General features: G+C 33.7%; 1 protein-coding gene across 1 annotated transcript; it reads right to left on the bottom strand.

Moving 5' to 3' along the window:
• Positions 1-4924: 4924 nt before the first annotated feature.
• LOC132730812 (maestro heat-like repeat-containing protein family member 1) lies at positions 4925-18933 on the bottom strand (the record flags this gene model as incomplete). The annotated part of the gene is made up of 9 exons (XM_060716858.1): positions 4925-5044; positions 9455-9618; positions 10472-10613; positions 11481-11521; positions 13752-13896; positions 15341-15448; positions 17079-17201; positions 17446-17519; positions 18820-18933. Coding segments are annotated over 9 exons (1031 nt in total), but the record flags the coding sequence as incomplete, so codon positions are not given.
• Between the last annotated feature and the right edge of the window lie 88 nt (positions 18934-19021).

Below are 19021 nucleotides of genomic sequence, written 5' to 3'. Positions count from 1 at the left end.
GACAGCGGCGCACTCCGAAAAGTTATGATGTTAACGTCATAATAATGTACAAATTGTGCTTCAACGTTACGCAGTCAATATCGGCGTCTGGGCGTTTCTAGCGATATCAAAAAAATTAATGAAAATGACGTCCATTTTTTAAAGAATTGCTTAAAATGCTATCCATAGAAGAAAACATGCGATGTTTTAGCGGGTTTTCTAACGTTAATTTTTTAGTTTTATTAAGAAATATACGAGGATTTACTGAGTTTTTCTACCGTTGCACTTGGGTGCCGTGTATTTTATTTGTGGTTACCGTGAATAATGTACTGGTTGCTGTGATTTAAACAGCTTTGAGCAAATAAAAACAAAACTCAGTAACTGTTAGGTTTAGGTCCCTTTTCTGGTTCTTATATTTGTGCAGTTCTTACAGTGCCACCAAAATGCCCTGTCAGAGGGGTATTCTTAATTAAGGTTTTCATTCTTTTTCTAAAATAAAACAAATTGCTAAAGGCCCAACTTAAAGATAAGTCAAGACAAGAGCTGTCACAGGAGACAGCGAAGCTCGACTAATAAAATACTGGACGCAGTAAGGAGGACAAAACTATGAAAGAAAAATGGGTCAAAGACAGAAAAGGCCGGGTTGCATTTGTACACCAAATATCATGAGGCTGTGATGTTACGAAAAGTTTTTTCCATTGACCCATTAATGTCGAAAATTTAATTCAGTAGGTAAACAGGAAGTGGATTTAAGCTTCACACCTAAAATCGAATCCCCCACAGTATGGGACCATGTGTCAATGCTGTATGCCAAATATCAAGAGGCTGTGATTAGTAGTTTCTTGAGAAAAATGTTTACGAAAATTTCTAGCATTGACCATTTAATGTCGGAAAATTTCTAACTAATTTAACTAAGTGGATAATAGGGGAAGTGGATGAGCGACAGACCTGAATCAAATCCCACAGTATGGGACCATGTGTCAATGCTGTACGCCACATATCAAAGGCTGTGATAAGTAGTTTGCTGAGAAAACTGTTACGAAAATTTCCTACCATTGACCATTAATGTCAAAAAATCTAACTAATTTAACTAAGTGGATAAACAGGAAGTGGATGAGCGACAGACCTGAAATCAAATCCCACGGTATGTGACAATATGTCAATGCTGTATGCCAAATATCAAGAGACTGTGATAAGTAGTTGCTGAGAAAACTGTTACAAAAATTTCCTAGCATTGACCATTAATGTCGAAAAATCTAACTAATTTAACTAAGTGGATAAACAGGAAGTGGATGAGCGACAGACCTGAAATCGAATCCTACGGTATGGGACCATGTGTCAATGCTGTATGCCAAATATCAAGAGGCTGTGTTAAGTAGTTGCTGAGAAAACTGTTACGAAAATTTCCTACCATTGACCAATTATGTTTAAAAATCTAACTAATTTAACTAAGTGGATAAACAGGAAGTGGATGAGCGACAGACCTGGAATCGAATCCCACGGTATGGGACCATGTGTCAATGCTGTATGCCATATATCAAGAGGCTGTGATAAGTAGTTGCTGAGAAAACTGTTACGAAAGTTTTTTTCCCCGCCCGCCGCCCGCCCGGACGCCCGCCCGCCGCCCAACATTCACCATACTATAACCCGGGTTTGCACCAGTGCAACCCGGCCAAAAATCAATTATGTATAATTATGTATTAAGTTATAGTAAAAAAATAACATTTGTTAACATAAATTCCAAGATCAAGGGGAATAATTCTAGAAATAGTCATGCTAGAGTTATGGACCTTGCCACACAACATTTGTGTAATGATAAGAAATATATATTTGAAATTTGAAGTAGATAGATTAAAAAATAAAGAAGTTATTATATTTCTTAAAGAAAATCCTAAGTTAAAAAGAGAGATAAATCTGTTAATATTGCTTCAAAGAGTATGAACATTGTCACATAAAATGTAATTGATATTTGATAAGGAATAGTATTTTGAAGTTTTGAGGTAGATACCTTTTAAAAATAAAAAAGTTAAAATAAAAAATAACATTTTCTAGTAAATAAATCTAAGTTTATGGGAGATATTCTTGCAATATTGGTGCTAGAGTTATGAACCTTGTCACATAAGATGTGGATGATGAAACGTAAATATATTTGAAGTATGAAGTTGATCCCTTTAGAAATAAATAAGTTACAGTAAAAAATAATATTTTGTATGGAAAATTCTAAGTTCAAAGGGAGATAAATCTGAAAATATTGGTGCTAGAGTTATGAACCTTGTCACATTAGATGGGGATGATGATAACGTAAATATATTTGAAGTATGAGGTTGATCCCTTAAGAAATAAAGAAGAAACAGTAAACAAGAGGGCCATGATGGCCCTGAAGTCGCTCACCTGTATATAGGCCCCCAGGGCGGGGCCAGTTTAAACCCCAGGGCTTTTATTTGAACAAACTTGGTAGACACCCATTAGAAGATATTTCAGGCTAAACATCTAAGGACTAGCTTGTTGAGTTTTTTAAAAAAAGATTTTTTAAGTTTTAAATATACACATATAGTTAAAAGTATTGACACCCCTAGGGCGGGGCCAGTTTTGACCCCAGGGCTTTTATTTGAACAAACTTTGGAGACACTCACTAGAAGATGTTTCATGCTTGATATCTAAACTCTAGCTATTCTGTTTTTTTTAAAGAAGATTTTTAAGTTTTTGCTATACATATATATGGAAAATCAATGTCCCCCGGGGCAGGGCCAATTTTGACCCTAGGGCTTTATTTGAACAAACTTTGAAGACACTAACTGGAAGATGTTTCATGCTAAATATCTTAACTCTAGTTTTTTGGGTTTTTTCAAAGAAGATTTTATAAGTTTTTGCTATACACATAAATAAAATCAATGACCCCCTGGGGCAGGGCCAATTTTGACCCAAGGGCTTTTATTTGAAAAAACTTTGTAGACACTCACTAAAAGATGTTTCATGCTTAGTATCTAAACTCTAGCTATTTGTTTTTTTTAAAGAATTTTTAATTTAAAGTTTTTACTTTACACATATATGGAAAATCAATGACCCCCGGGGCAAGGCAAATTTTGACCCCAGGGCTCTTATTTGAACAAATTTGGTAGACACCCATTAGGACATGGTTCATGCTTAATATCTTAGCTCTAGCTCTTTGGGTTCTTTAAAAGAAGATTTTATAAGTTTTTACTATATGCATATAGGGAAAATCAATGACCCCCTGGGGCGGGGCCAATTTTGACCCCAGGGCTTTTATTTGAACAAACTTGATAGACACCTATTAAAAGATGTTTCATGCTAAATATCTTAGCTTTAGCTCTTTGGGTTCTTTAAAAGAAGATTTTATAAGTTTTACTATATGCATTTAGGGAAAATCAATGACCCCCGGGGGGACCAATTTTGACCCCAGGGCTTTTATTTGAACAAACTTGGTAGACACTCATAAGAACATGTTTCATGCTAAATATCTTAGCTCTAGCTCTTTGGGTTCTTTAAAAGAAGATTTTATAAGTTTTTACTATATGCATATAGGGAAAATCAATGACCCCCTGGGGCGGGGCCAATTTTGACCCCAGGGCTTTTATTTGAACAAACTTGGTAGACACCCATTAGAAGATGTTTCATGCTAAATATCTTAGCTCTAGCTCTATGGGTTCTCTAAAAGAAGATTTTTTAAGTTTTTACTATATGCATATAGGGAAAATCAATGACCCCCGGAGCACGCCAATTTTGACCCCAGGGCTTTTATTTGAACAAACTTTGTAGACACCCATTAGAACATGTTTCATGCTAAATATCTTAGCTCTAGCTCTTTGAGTTCTTTAAAAGAAGATTTTTAAGTTTTTACTATATGCATATAGGGAAAATCAATGACCCCCTGGGGCGGGGCCAATTTTGACCCCAGGGCTTTTATTTGAACAAACTTGATAGACACTCACTAGAAGATGTTTTATGCCAAATATCTAAGCTCTACCTATTTGGGTTTTTTAAAAGAAGATATTTTAAGTTTTTTCTATTGGTTGCCATGGCAACCAGAGTTCTGCATGGAATTAAATTCTTTGAACAATTTTTAAAGGTAACCACCAAAGGAACATTCCTGTGAAGTTTGGATGAAATTGGCTCAGCGGTTTATGAGGAGATGTCATTTAAAGTAAAAGTTTACGGACGCCGGACGGACGGACGCCGGACGCCGGACGAAAAGCGATCACAAAAGCTCACCCTGTCACTTTGTGACAGGTGAGCTAAAAATAGTATTTTTTGAGGAAAATTCTAAGTTCAAGGGGAGATAAATCTGAAAATATTGGTGCTAGAGTTATGAACCTTGTCACATAAGATGGGGATGATGATAAGGTACATATATCTGAAGTATGAGGTTGATCCCTTAAGAAATAAAGAAGAAACAGTAAGAAATAGTATTTTTTGAGGAAAATTCTAAGTTCAAGGGGAGATAAATCTAAAAATATTGGTGCTAGAGTTATGAACTTTGTCACATAAGATGGGGATGATGATAAGGTACATATATTTGAAGTATGAGGTTGATCCCTTAAGAAATAAAGAAGTATCAGTAAAAAATAGTATTTTTTAAGGAAAATTCTAAGTTCAAGGGGAGATAAATCTGAAAATATTGGTGCTAGAGTTATGAACCTTATCACATAAGATGTGGTTGATGATAAGGAACGTATATTTGAAGTTTGAAGTTTATACCTAAAGAAATTAAAAAGTTGTAGTGAAAAATATTCACTGCACCAAAACTTAAAGCGGACGCCAACGCCGAGGCGAGTAGGACAACTCTCCATATACTTCCTATAGTCGAGCTAAAAATGAATTAACATATAAGCTGCATCCTTGAAAAATTTATCTTTTTTGCCTATTGTCTGGAAAATATGGTATTCATTTTCCTCTGAGCTACCAAATGGCAAAAATTATAATTTACCTCTCGTTCAGTTTGGTCTGTATGTTTGACTGTACCAAACACTTGGTCCAACATCTTGTTCACAAAATCTTTCTTTGTTGATTTTCTCATCACAATTCCAATACATTTGTACAGAAAATTCTAAATTATACAAAATAACAGAAAAATCATACAGTAATAGCCCAAAATAAATTTGTTCTTCACTAATTAATTTTTAATAAGTCTTGACAAAAGTGGATTATAACAAAGAATCTTCAATAAAATATCAGGCACAAAAAAAAATTCCCATTTAAGACAGGGGGATGACAAATACATAAATTGTCTACATCTTACCTGCTGAAAATACATTTGAATTAACTGTTTTTAAAATATTTACATGTAGTAAAAAAAATTAAAGATCCTAAAGCCATTTTGTGTGTGTGTCAACAGTCCTTAGTCTAATAAAAAAAACAGAGCCCTGAATGACTGAAAACATCATAGACCATATAAAGGAAAGAAAGACTGAAGTTATCACATGAAAACAGAATACAAATCTCAGTTTTGGTTAATTTGATTGTTTGAAATCAAGCTTAACTAGAGCATATGTTAGACAGAAATTTAAAGCCTATAGATAACCTGTAGGAACCATATACATACTTGTATCAAGGGTTGACTGCAAACTGTTGTAAATTCTTCCTTTTTTCATATAAATTACCGCAGCTTTGTGTTCAATTCTTGATAAACAAGCAATCCATAAGTCCTCTACCGGTTAGAACCCCAGCAACATTCTGATGGGCCATTGGCCATTCAATTTTACCAGTGAATGAATGACATGAATGAATTTAAATCTTTAAAATTCTAAGTTTGTCTATATCACAGTAATGTGTTAAGTTTCCCTGCCTAGTAAGGAAATTATGTTTATACAACCTTGTCATATTATTACGATGTGGGATTTTAAAGTAAATCCTATAAGGAATGAAGAAGTTGGAGTGAAAAATACCAATTTCTCGAAAAAAATCTAAGTTCAAGGGGGACATAATTCTGGAAATAGTCTTGCTAGAGTATTTAACCTTCTCAAAAATGTTGAGTGATAATAAGAAACATATATATGAAGTTTGAAGTAGATACATTAGGAAATAAAGAAGTTATTTAAACAAGAGGGCCATGATGGCCCTGAGGTCGCTCACCTGTATATAGGCCCCCCAACGTTGCAGGGCCAATTTAACCCAAGGGCTTTTATTTGCACAAACTTGGTAGACACCCATAAGAAGATGTTTCATGCTAAACATCTAAGCTCTAGCTCATTGGGCTTTTTAAAAGAAGATTTTTTTTTAGTTTTTACTATACACATATAGTTAAAAACAATGACACCCCTGGGGCCGGGCCAGTTTTGACCCCAGGGCTTTTATTTGAACAAACTTTGTAGACACTTACTAGAAGATGTTTCATGCTTAATATCTTAACTCTAGCTATTTGGGTTTTTTTCAAAGAAGATTTTTTAAGTTTTTGCTATACACATATAAGGAAAATCAATGACCCCCGGGGCGGGGCCAATTTTGACCCCAGGTCTTTTATTTGAACAAAGTTTGTAGACTGTGACTCACTAAAAGATGTTTCATGCTTAATATCTTAACTCTAGCTATTTGGGTTTTTTCAAAGAAGATTTTTTAAGTTTTTGCTATACACATATAAGGAAAATCAATGACCCCCAGGGTGGTGCCAATTTTGACCCCAGGGCTTTATTTGAACAAACTTGGAAGACACCTATTAGAACATGTTTGATGCTAAATATCTTAGCCATAGCTCTTTGAGTTCTTTAAAAGAAGATTTTTTAAGTTTTTAATATATGCATATAGGGAAAATCAATGATCCCCCGGGGCGGGGCCAATTTTGACTCCAGGGCTTTTATTTGAACAAACTTGGTAGACACTTATTAAAACATGTTTCATGCTAAATATCTTAGCTTTAACTCTTTTGGTTCTTTAAAAGAAGATTTTTTAAGTTTTTACTATATGCATATAGGGAAAATCAATGACCCCCTGGGGTGGGGCCAATTTTGACCCCAGGGCTTTTATTTGAACAAACTTGGTAGACACCTATTAGAACATGTTTGATGCTCAATATCTTAGCCATAGCTCTTTGAGTTCTTTAAAAGAAGATTTCTTAAGTTTTTACAATATGCATATAGGAAAAATCAATGACCCCCGGGGCGGGGCCAATTTTGACCCCAGGGCTTTTATTTGAACAAACTTGGTAGACACTTATTAGAACATGTTTCATGCTAAAAATCTTAGCTCTAGCTCTTTTGGTTCTTTTAAAGAAGATTTTTAAGTTTTACTATATGCATATTGGGAAAATCAATGACCCCCCCGGGGCAGGGCCAATTTTGACCCCAGGGCTTTTATTTGAACAAACTTGGTAGACACTTATTAGAACATGTTTCATGCTTAATATCTTAGCTTTAACTCTTTCGGTTCTTTAAAAGAAGATTTTTTAAGTTTTTACTATATGCATATAGGGAAAATCAATGACCCCCCTGGGGCGGGGCCAATTTTGACCCCAGGGCTTTTATTTAAACAAACTTGGTAGACACCTATAAGAACATGTTTGATGCTAAATATCTTAGCCATAGCTCTTTGAGTTCTTTAAAAGTAGATTTTTTAAGTTTTTACTATATGTATATAGGGAAAATCAATGACCCCCAGGGGCGGGGCCAATTTTGACCCAAGGGCTTTTATTTGAACAAACTTGGTAGACACCCATTAGAACATGTTTCATGCTTAATATCTTAGCTTTAACTCTTTCGGTTCTTTAAAAGAAGATTTTTAAGTTTTTACTATATGCATATAGGGAAAATCAATGACCCCCCTGGGGCGGGGCCAATTTTGACCCCAGGGCTTTTATTTAAACAAACTTGGTAGACACCTATAAGAACATGTTTGATGCTAAATATCTTAGCCATAGCTCTTTGAGTTCTTTAAAAGTAGATTTTTTAAGTTTTTACTATATGCATATAGGGAAAATCAATGACCCCCCGGGGCGGGGCCAATTTTGACCCCAGGGCTTTTATTTGAACAAACTTGGTAGACATCCATTAGAACATGTTTCATGCTAAATATCTTAGCTCTAGCTCTTTTGGTTCTTTAAAAGAAGATTTTTTAAGTTTTTACTATATGTATATAGGGAAAATCAATGACCCCCCGGGGCGGGGCCAATTTTGACCCCAGGGCTTTTATTTGAACAAACTTGGTAGACACTCACTAGAAGATGTTTCATGCCAAATATCTAAGCTCTAGCTCTTATGGTTTTTTAAAAGAAGATATTTAAAGTTTTTTCTTTCGGTTGCCATGGCAACCAGAGTTCTGCATGGAATTAAATTCTTTGAACAATTTTTAAAGGTGACCACCAAAGGAACATTCCTGTGAAGTTTGGATGAAATTGGCTTAGTGGTTTATGAGGAGATGTCATTTAAAGTAAAAGTTTACGGACGGACGGACGGACGGACGTACCAAAATTTGATGTTTATGAGGCAAATGAGCTCATAAACACCACCTGGACCAACGTCCATAAGCAAAATAAGCTCATAAAAACAAAAAATAGCTCTTAATTTTAAATTTTATGAGTTTATGTTCTTTATTTAACTACGGAATGAAGCTCATAATAATCAAATGTTGGCTCGGACGGACGGACGACGGACGGACGCCGGACGAAAAGCGATCACAAAAGCTCACCCTGTCACTTTGTGACAGGTGAGCTAAAAAGACAACATTTTTTTTCATAAAAATTCTAAGTTCAAGGGAGGTAATACTCATAATTTTTGTGCTACAGTTGTAAACCTTGTCACTTATGATGTGGTTGATGACCAGAAACTTATATTTAAATATTGATGTAAACACCTTAAGAAATAAAGAACTTATAGTGAAAAAGCTGAAAAAATTAAATCAGAAATCTTGAAATTCAGGCTATTTGTTGCCATAGCAACAAGAATTTTCAACATAGGAAGAAAAGAAAAAGATGTGCATAATCTCCAGACTGCCATCTACCCATATTTCAAGTTTCATAAAAATATTTTCAGTACTTTTTGAGTTATCACTGGATCCAGTTAATGTGTTAAATTTGCCATATTTTCAGACTATTTGTTGCCATAGCAACCAGAATTTTCAAACATAGGAAGAAAAAAAAAAGACGTGCATAATCTCCATACTGCCATCTATCCATATATCAAGTTTCATAAAAATATTTTCAGTACTTTTTGCGTTATCGCGGGATCCAGTTTTGTGGACGGACGGACTGACGGACGGACAGACAGATGGACAGACGGACAGACAGACAGACGGACGTTCTTACATTTGTATTCTTGTTGGGTATTTTACTGTGTAAAAAGGGTACCCAACACTCAAAGAAAATACCCAACAATACATACGGAGTGAGTAGGATTGGTAGTTGTTGGGTATTCAGTACCCAACATATACCCTCTCGTGAGTGCGGACAGACGGACGGAGGGTAAACCTAAAGTCCCCTCTGGTTAAACCGGTAGGGGACTAATAAAGTAGCATAAACACATGTCCTCACCTTTTCCTCAGAGTATCTGTTATACATAGGTATTTGATTTGCAAGAGCCTCCCCAAACTCTGCTATCCATTCTTCATGATCAACTACATCAAGAGACTTAGATAACATCTTCAGCAGTAGATCCTCCCAGTTCTTCTGAGACCACTCCTCCTGTTTGTCAGGATCTATTTATAGAATAAGACTTTTGTTTATAGAACTACAGTCGAGACTGTCATATGTGACTTTCCAAGGGACCTTAAAAAAGAGGTCACATATGACAGGGAGTCTCTTAATACAGTCGCAAAGAAGATTAAAATTTTTAAACCATCTATATACCATTGTGACTTAACATACATAACTGTGTGTAGGAATAATATCTATCCAATAGCAATTAAACATATTAAGTATTTGATGTAAATAAAATAAGACTGTATAACATATAAAATTAAACGAACAATTAAAAGGTGTGAAAGTCGTTTAAATCAAAGAAGTGCATTTGGACCAGACAATTAGGGTCGCTCGTCACACATGACAAGGAGTCATATAATTCAGACCATTTATGTAGCAAAATATGTTGGGAAGGACTGAAACAAGGTCGGATGAGACAGAGGTTTGTTAAAAATAAGGCAGTTAGGCAGACTGCTCAGGCAGTCTCAACTGTATATATTTATTTATATAAAAAAAAAGAGTTTTATTAATAAAATTAGATTTGAATACACATTATGTCTATAGCAAGACTTAGCATCTACTCAAAACAATTCATAATGGTTACTATCTACATAAAGTTAACTATTTGTAGAATGCCTGTACAGATGAACAAAAAATGTTGAAAATATAATAAATGTAATGAATTAACTGTTGTTTTCCTAGGAATTTCTGAGTTTATCAAAGTATTTCATATTAACTGATGAATGGCTTTGATAGATTTACATGACAATACACATGTGATGTAACCTTTGTTTGAAATCTAAAACTCTAAAGTAACATTAATCATCACTGAAATTCAATTCAACAATCATCAATATATATATTATTTACCTTCTAGGTATTGAACTAATTTTGGGATGACTGTGTCCCATAGTTCAACAAGGTTGTCATGGAGATTAGGGGATAGTCCTTTCATGAGGTTTAAAACATGAACACCTCTCTGTCTCCCATTCTGGGGTCTTCCTGCTAATGTCTGAAACATAACATAACACAAACATTGTATACCACAAACATGACATAACTTAGACAAAACATAACATAACACAAACATAGTATAACATAAACATGAGACATAACTCAAACAAAACATAACATAACACAAACATAGTATAACATAAACATGACATAACACGGACAAAACATAACATAACACAAACATAGTATAACATAAACATGACATAACTATAACAAAATATAACACAGTATAACATAAACATGGCACAGCCCAAACAAAACATGACATAACACAAACATAGTATACCATAAACATGACATAACTCAGACAAAACATAACATTACACAAACAAAGTATAAAACATAAAAAAGACATAACTCAAACAAAACATAACATAACACAAAAATGATATCACAAACAAAACATGGCTCAAATAATATATAACAATATCATATAAAAACACACACAACACAAAAATTATATAACTCAAGCAAAATATAACTGAAAAATTACATAACATAAACACAACATAACTCTAGCATACTTTAACACAAGCATTACATGACAAAAACATTACCTAACTCAAACAAAACATATCACAAACTTAACATAATATGTATCATGCTTTATTATATCCATTAATTGTTTTAGGCATATAAATACTTGACAAAAAACATAATTCTGATAACATTAAACATGCCATTAGAGACCAGAAATTAAAGCAGAACATGTATTTTATCTTTCAGTGAAATGTTTGGAAAGCAAGGTTACCGAGACTGTTTGATAAAAAGAAATTATGAAAATTATATTTGGAAGTAAAACTGAGATTAAAGGCATGCAAACACACATGCAACACACACACAAATAAGAATTAATTTTACTTACAACAAGTCTGGCTATCACAGCAGCTGGTTTGGGTAAGTTAGCTAGAAATATAGATAAACTTACAATCAACATTATGTAAAAATATGCATAAAAATTAGGAATATTCACATGAACATCAGTTATGAACAGAAAAATTGATAAAAAAATTGTCAACAATTTGCCAGAATAGGTTAACCATACAAAGCCCCATTTTCAAAGTCATAAAAAGAAAAATAACTGGAAACAAGGGCAACATTGTCGCTAAATACAGCCGTCAAAAAAGCTTTTGACAGAGATATGGGTATTATAGTACTGCATATAGGAGATATGCTTTGGGCACTATCCGGACATTATCTGGATATTTTATCATCTCTAGTGACCTTGACCTTGCAAATATTAACCTTAATTACATGTGTCACACTTTCAGGCATGATAGTTATCATTTGTTTTACAATCAATCAATAAATGATGACTAAATGGTCCCTGTACACATCTTCTGTTTTAAAATGGTCCCAGTACACATCTTCTGTTTTATCTTAACTTTGACCTCTCTATGTGACCTTGACTTCGTTAGCATGGACCTGGATTATGCGGCAATACTTAGCCTCAAAATGTTGAAAATTTGTGCCTATATCATCAAAATCCCTCAATGAATATAGAAGTTTTGCTCTAAACAAGCATTTTTCAATAACCTCTAAGTGTGACCTTAACCGCTATTCATGCATGTGACACTGCTTCTCATAGTGGTGAAGACTTCAATCCCTCAATAAATGATGACTTAATGGTCCAAATACACATTTTCATTGAACTTTGACCCCTATGTGTAACCTTCACCTTGGCAGCAGGGACCAAATTTTTGCAAGCGCCATTCCGCCTCACTTTGTTAAACATTTATGCTAAGTTATATTGAAATCGCTCCATACATGTTGAAGTTTTGTTCCAGACAAGCGTTTTTCAATGTCCTTTAAGTGTGACCTTGACCTTTGACTTAGAGACCTCGTTCATGTGTGTGACACAGCTTCTCATAGTGGTGAACATTTCTATGAAGACTCATTAGAATTTCTCTATGCATGTAGAGTATGCTCCGCACAAAATCTCTTATATTTTATCACCTTTAGTGGCCTTGACCTTGCATATATTAACCTTAATTGCATGTTTCAACACCATAGTCATGATAATGATCATTTGTGTTTCAATCCCTCAATAAATGATGACTAAATGGTCCAAATACATATTTTCATCTAAACCTTGACCCCTATGTGTGACCTTGACTTTGGCCCGAGGAACCTTAATTTTGCACGCCACACTGGGCCTCACAATGGTGAACATTTGTGCCAAGTTATATTGAAATCCCTCAGTGCATGTTTAAGTTTTGCTCCGGACAAACGTTTTTCAATGTCCTCTTAGTTTGCCCTTGACCTTTAACCTAAAAGGTCAATAAAAGTGCAGTGCATGGGGAAACTAAAATACAACCTGTTTTTCAAACCAGCGTATAAATATAGATGGCACAGTTATATAACTTGGCAATATCATGTACTTTGTATTGATCAGTAAGTGTAGAAATTATGAAGCCATTAGTATAGATCATCTAAGGACTTGAAATTCATCCAACTTGACAGTATAGGTTAACCATAACTATTTTAAACATATCTATTTTCAAAAAAAACATATCTATTTTCAAAGTCCTAAAATAGGGAAATAACTTTGAAAACAAGAGCTGTCAGAAGGACAGTTTACTTGACAAGAGCCTGGAAAGCATAGAATTTTCTAAGTATAAAGGTCTATAATTCTGTCAAAACCATGCAAGAGTTATGGACCTTGGATAGTAACCTCCTTTTATGCTCTCAAATTAGTGTCAAGTTTCAAACCGTTCCCATTTTGTAGTTTTGGAGATACCAACTTGCAAACAAAATCTAAAACCAAAAATGTGACGGTGATGGCAACGCCATTGCCTGCGTGTGTATTATAGCTCTCCTTATTTAATGAGCTAAAAATAAAAACCATTATGATGTAACCAAGATCATGTACTTGGTGTTGAAAAGTGTGTAAATGATGAAGCCAGTGGTACAGGTAGTAGGAATAGGTAAACTTTGTATGGACACGGTCAGACAGACTGTTCAATAACCTCTATATGACTGGAGGCATAAAAACACAATAGAACATAACTAAACAAAGCGAAATTTCAAGTAAAAATGAGGAAATTATTTAGATGCATGAAAAATTACATCCAAAAAATCACTGCAAACACATAGGTAAGACAGCCCAACTTTTTTATTTAAGCAGTTATGTTACCTTGAGTCTCATAATCAAGGTCATAATCTTCAGCATTTTCCTCCCTCTTCTTGTTAGCAATAGTTGCTAGGCAACGACATACTACCCCAGCAGCCTCAGTATACTTCTCTGGTACCACCAACTCTAACAAGTATGGCCATAAAACCTGAGCAAATAACATTTTGATAAAAGTAAAATATTTTTATTTAAGGCTTATTACAGATCAATCACATTCATTTCCTTCTTATCAAGCATTTTGAATCTGTAAGAACAGGAAATAAAACCACAATAATTATTATATTGTTGTTTATATCTTTATAATCATGAACTGCATGATTTACCTGACATTATCCAACATTCTATTGATATATGTCAATCATTTAACATTGGTACAATCATGCAGGATACATTGCCAAATATATGAACGTCCTGATGACGAATTAAACATCAGCAGTATCAATTATATTGATTAACCAGTGGAATAAATAATAAAAGAGCATCCACATCTACCAATTGACCTTCAGAGAACAGGACATTCCAGCATAATGTCAGCAATCCGCTTACAAAATAGTAACATGTGATGATCTAACAAAAGATGATATTGATGATGTGATATTGCCTAAAAACTGGCCTATGAACTACATCAGTTCATAAGATTATCTCCAATGAACTGTGTACAAGTATGTCAGAAGCAAGTACTGGCTTGGTTTCTTGTGTACTAACAACAACAGAATCAATGAGTCACCGACAGTATGGCTTTCCTTAAGGTAGTGTTACTGTCATGCTTTTCCGCCAAAAAAAAACATCGGCCAATATCATAGCAAATCGGTTATTTCCGTAACGTTATTTATTCAAAATCATCAGCATTAAATTATTTTCAATCACTCAACCTTCATTGCTGTGTACTAAATTCTGGTTATAAACGGTTAAAAATTATTCAGTACCGAAGATTGTGAAAAATAATGTTCCGGAAATGGCCGATTTATTACGATATAATTATGCCAATGTCGGACTTTTGGCGGGAAAGCATTACAGTAAGATTACCTTAAGCAGAACAGAGAATCTAGTGATCTGTTTTTGGAAGCTGATGATAATAAAGTTGAGTTTACCAAAGTGCTCTGCTTACATTAACCTTATGTTGTTATGCTGATGAAAATTTAAATATGGATATGGTACAAACATTTTCATTTATCTTTTAATATACTTTTTACAATAGTTTTTTTTCAAATACAAAAATGTATCATCCAAAATATTGATAAGTAAAAACTCGTATATCTCTCTGTTCATTCTTTATATAACATAACATAACATGAATTTATTGCATATTCTTTATATACTCAACAATGCTTGAATAATGCTAACAAAACATGAATTAGTGGCGGCATGGCCGAGTGGTTAACGCGTCGGACTAGTAATCTAATGATCGCTAGCCGTATGGGTTCAAACCCCGTCAGGGGCAAGTCGTTGTTTCCTTGAGCAAGAAACTTTACACTCATTGCTCAGTACTGGTTGGTTCCAGGAACGGATTCGAAGGTGTGTCTATAAGCTTATAGCTTCCTACACAATCGAACTAAAATAAATTCTGTATAAACCAAAACATGAATACTTACATTTTCCATTTGTTCAACAGTATTAGTAAGTAACTGTAATACATGATCACACATCATACGTAACTGGACATTGGTCACATGATCTGGATCTGGTGACCTCTTTGCACCCTGTAAAAATGTAACTTCTTTATTAATACAACTAGATAAATTGTTAACAAGCAAAGAATTCCTGATGGCTAAAATGTTTGCACTGACGTACTTAATAAATAAGTTATAAAGATTTTAAACATGTTATTCTATTCAAGATAACCAGCATATTTTACTTAAGAATACAATCTTTTATTTCCTTTCAAAGTTATATATTTAGAAAACAGATTATAATATTTGAGTACATTGCATATAATATTGCACATTTATGTTTAGATGCACAGTAATATTGGATATTGGCCTTTATGATCAATGGGCCTTGGCTAACCATTCGAACAAAGAGCCATTACAGTGGAGCCTTGCTAATCCGAACCCTTCTAATCCGGAATCCTTTCTTATCCGAACGAAGTTTCCAGTCCCGATTTTATTCGTTCTATTTTCAATAGTAAAAAACCTTTCGGATCCGGAACCTGTCTACTCCGAATTCCGGACGATTTTTTCAATTTTTTTTCTTATTTTACTCTAAAATTTACCTCTCGGATCCGAACAGATTTTGCCAAATGTCACACCTTCATTCAAAATAACAAATAATCGCACATATTACAGGACAAACATACACCAAACTGATAGGTGTTATTTCACTTGATTAATGGGTGAAACGTATGATCTGCGAAGGTGTGAAAATTACACTTAGCTTGCCTTGATATCTTCTATAATTGCTTTATTGATTGTTTTTTGTCAGCTTCTATAAATAGTTTGATATAATGCAATAGAATTATCTTTTAATCCTTTGTATAGGATTTAATGATACGTGATAAAGTAATGGAAATTAATGAAAACTGTCAGTGAATTCGGATAGTCGCTGAATCGGATACGAGTAAACAACAGTTGACAAATGCTGGTACGAATATCAAATCATGTCTCGGCCTTCTGTTTAACATCGTAGGTTAACTTACCCTTGAGGACATAATATTTTTGCTTATTGATTTATTTTTTATTTCTTTATTTTTGTATTCACATGTACATGTATTAAAATGAACAATAAGAGACTGCAAAAATTAAATATCTAAATTGCAATTTCAAATGCATTCCCGTTTTCTTTCCTTAAACTATTTTGCAAATAACATGAAAAAACATGTTAAAAAACCTCCTAATTCGGAAACCTTTCTAATCCGGAAACCTTTCTAATCCGAACTTTTCTTCTGGTCCGGACGAGTTCGGATTAGACAGGTTCCACTGTATTAATGTTATACTCCCACTGTCCACAGTTCATTACATGCTTTTAGTATCAATCACATACATGTATAATAATCAAATTCATATAAATCCCACTGTCCACAGTTCATTATATGCTTTTAGTATCAATCACATATATAATAATCAAATTCATATAAATCCCACTGTCCACAATTCATTATATGCTTTTAGTATTAATCACATATATAATAATCAAATTCATATAAAGTATTATGATATTTGATTAAATACAGAACAAGAAATATTCAATTATATTCACGTACAATTTACACAAACATACATTCAAGTTCAAAATTCCATTTGGTAATACAGTATTATCAGACATACTATTATTGGCAAAATCTAAACACTTTTAACCGTTAAAAACCACCAAAATAATTGTGAGAAGACTTACTGGAGGATCAGCTGGTAGTGAACATTGTGTTACTATAAACTCTATCATCTGAGTTCCACCTTCTAATTCCATGTAATTATGGTGACCCATTGCTATAACAACTTGAGCAAACACTTTCTTCACCTTCATTTATAAATCATTAATAAAAACAAAGTTTTTAAATAGGTGGTCTTAAAAATATTTCATCTTTAAACAGATCAAAGGTTCAAGTTGTATAAGATTGCAAAAGAGTGGTAAACAAATAAAGGGGAATTTACAGGTTATGATAATTCTTTTAAAAGTGTCCACATAGAAAATAGAGTGTAAATTTAATTCTAACTTTATTGAACAAGTTAAATAAAATCATATTATGCAAGCCTCTATATACCTTGTTACTATTTTCCTGTGTAATACCTTTCAACCCCGACAACACTACTTCCTTCTTGTCTTCCATAGATGGGGCTTAAAAATTATATAATAGTTATAATTCTTTGAGATATTTATATCATTTTATATCAACAAGAGGCCCGTATGGGTTAAACGTCATTCAGTGATAAATGAAGTTTCTTTTAAACCATGTGGGTGATATGAATTGATTTACATTTAAAATGCACCTTGATCACATAAAAATATGTTTTTATTGTAAAAAAAATAAACTTACAAGAAAAGTCTGGGTGAATCTAAGTTATCTATGTCGTAATCTTACCATTCTCTTGCGTAGTGTATCGATGAAGGACACTGTGTTTACACAATAACTGTGATTGCAATTTTTGTGCTAAGTAACTAACTAACTGTAATGATTTTAAGTCTTATTCAAATCTCAAGATGGAAGGTGATTATTTTAACATGGCTAGCCAGTCTGGTGTGGCTTCCTTGGTGTGAGATTGATTACCTTTAAACTGTTTTCTGAATTTGAATGACGATGATGAGAGAACTTTAGATTTAGTGACTGAAGTGAATGGAGATTATTTCACAGTTCCATTGTTGTCCTGTGACAATGAATAAGAGAATAATAGTAGTGATGATGACATAGGAATTCAGTGGGATAGCATAGATAAAAGTTATTTCCCAGAAGTTGTGGCTGTTTAAATTTGTATGGTAGGTCTATTTTTAGATTCATTGACTTCATTTATCACTGAATGACTTTCCACCCTTAAGGGCCGTTTTGCTTATAGCTGGTCACAATTATTGTGTTTAAAAATAGAAGATAATTATCTGAATTCAACACTACTGTCAATGTTGTTTACAGTCGTGTACCACATATAGGTAACTCACAGCTTTGATTCAATACTTCACTTCTCAAACTATAATGAAAATTCAATATATAAATCATTCTAAGGATAAAGAAACATAGCATAATCTCAGGAATCTATCCTTAAACATCACAATCTTGAGCTAAACATGCTGATCAACTCAGTTTGATAGTTTAATTAGAAAGTTCAGTCATGAACGTATAGGCTGACCATCATGTAACATAACTAGTGTTTCTAGACTCTATACAAGAACAATGTTAACATGATTACTATGTTCTTCCTTTTTCTTTTAACGAAACTGTGTGTACAAAAGTAAACAACATCATTTGTTCTTCACAGGTATAAATAGAGCTGCAAGTACAATGTTAACAGTATGTCTTCCCAGGTACAACTGTAGCTGCAAACTTCATCATATAAAATTAATTTCAATATGATTTTTCAGAAACAGCCATTTATCTGTACAAACAAATTAAGCATGAAGGCAGATGGACAATTTAAAATCAGCTTACCTGCTGCATTGATAAGATGTTTAAATATTGTTAGTATTCCAATTTTGATTCTCTCATTGTTTTGGTCAAGTTTCTGCAACAGAATACCAGTCAACTTTCCAGAGAATGACCTGGCTGAAATTATATATTAGTATATATAATTATATATAACTTGATAGGATTATTGGCATTGTCTTGGTCAGTAAATATGTAAAGTTTAAAA

Source organism: Ruditapes philippinarum, unplaced genomic scaffold (assembly GCF_026571515.1).
Source record: "Ruditapes philippinarum isolate M1 unplaced genomic scaffold, ASM2657151v2 ctg16910_1_1_1_1, whole genome shotgun sequence".
NCBI classification, from domain to species: Eukaryota; Metazoa; Mollusca; class Bivalvia; order Venerida; family Veneridae; genus Ruditapes; species Ruditapes philippinarum.
Note: the sequence above shows the minus strand (reverse complement) of the source record. Positions and strands in the feature narration are given on the sequence as shown.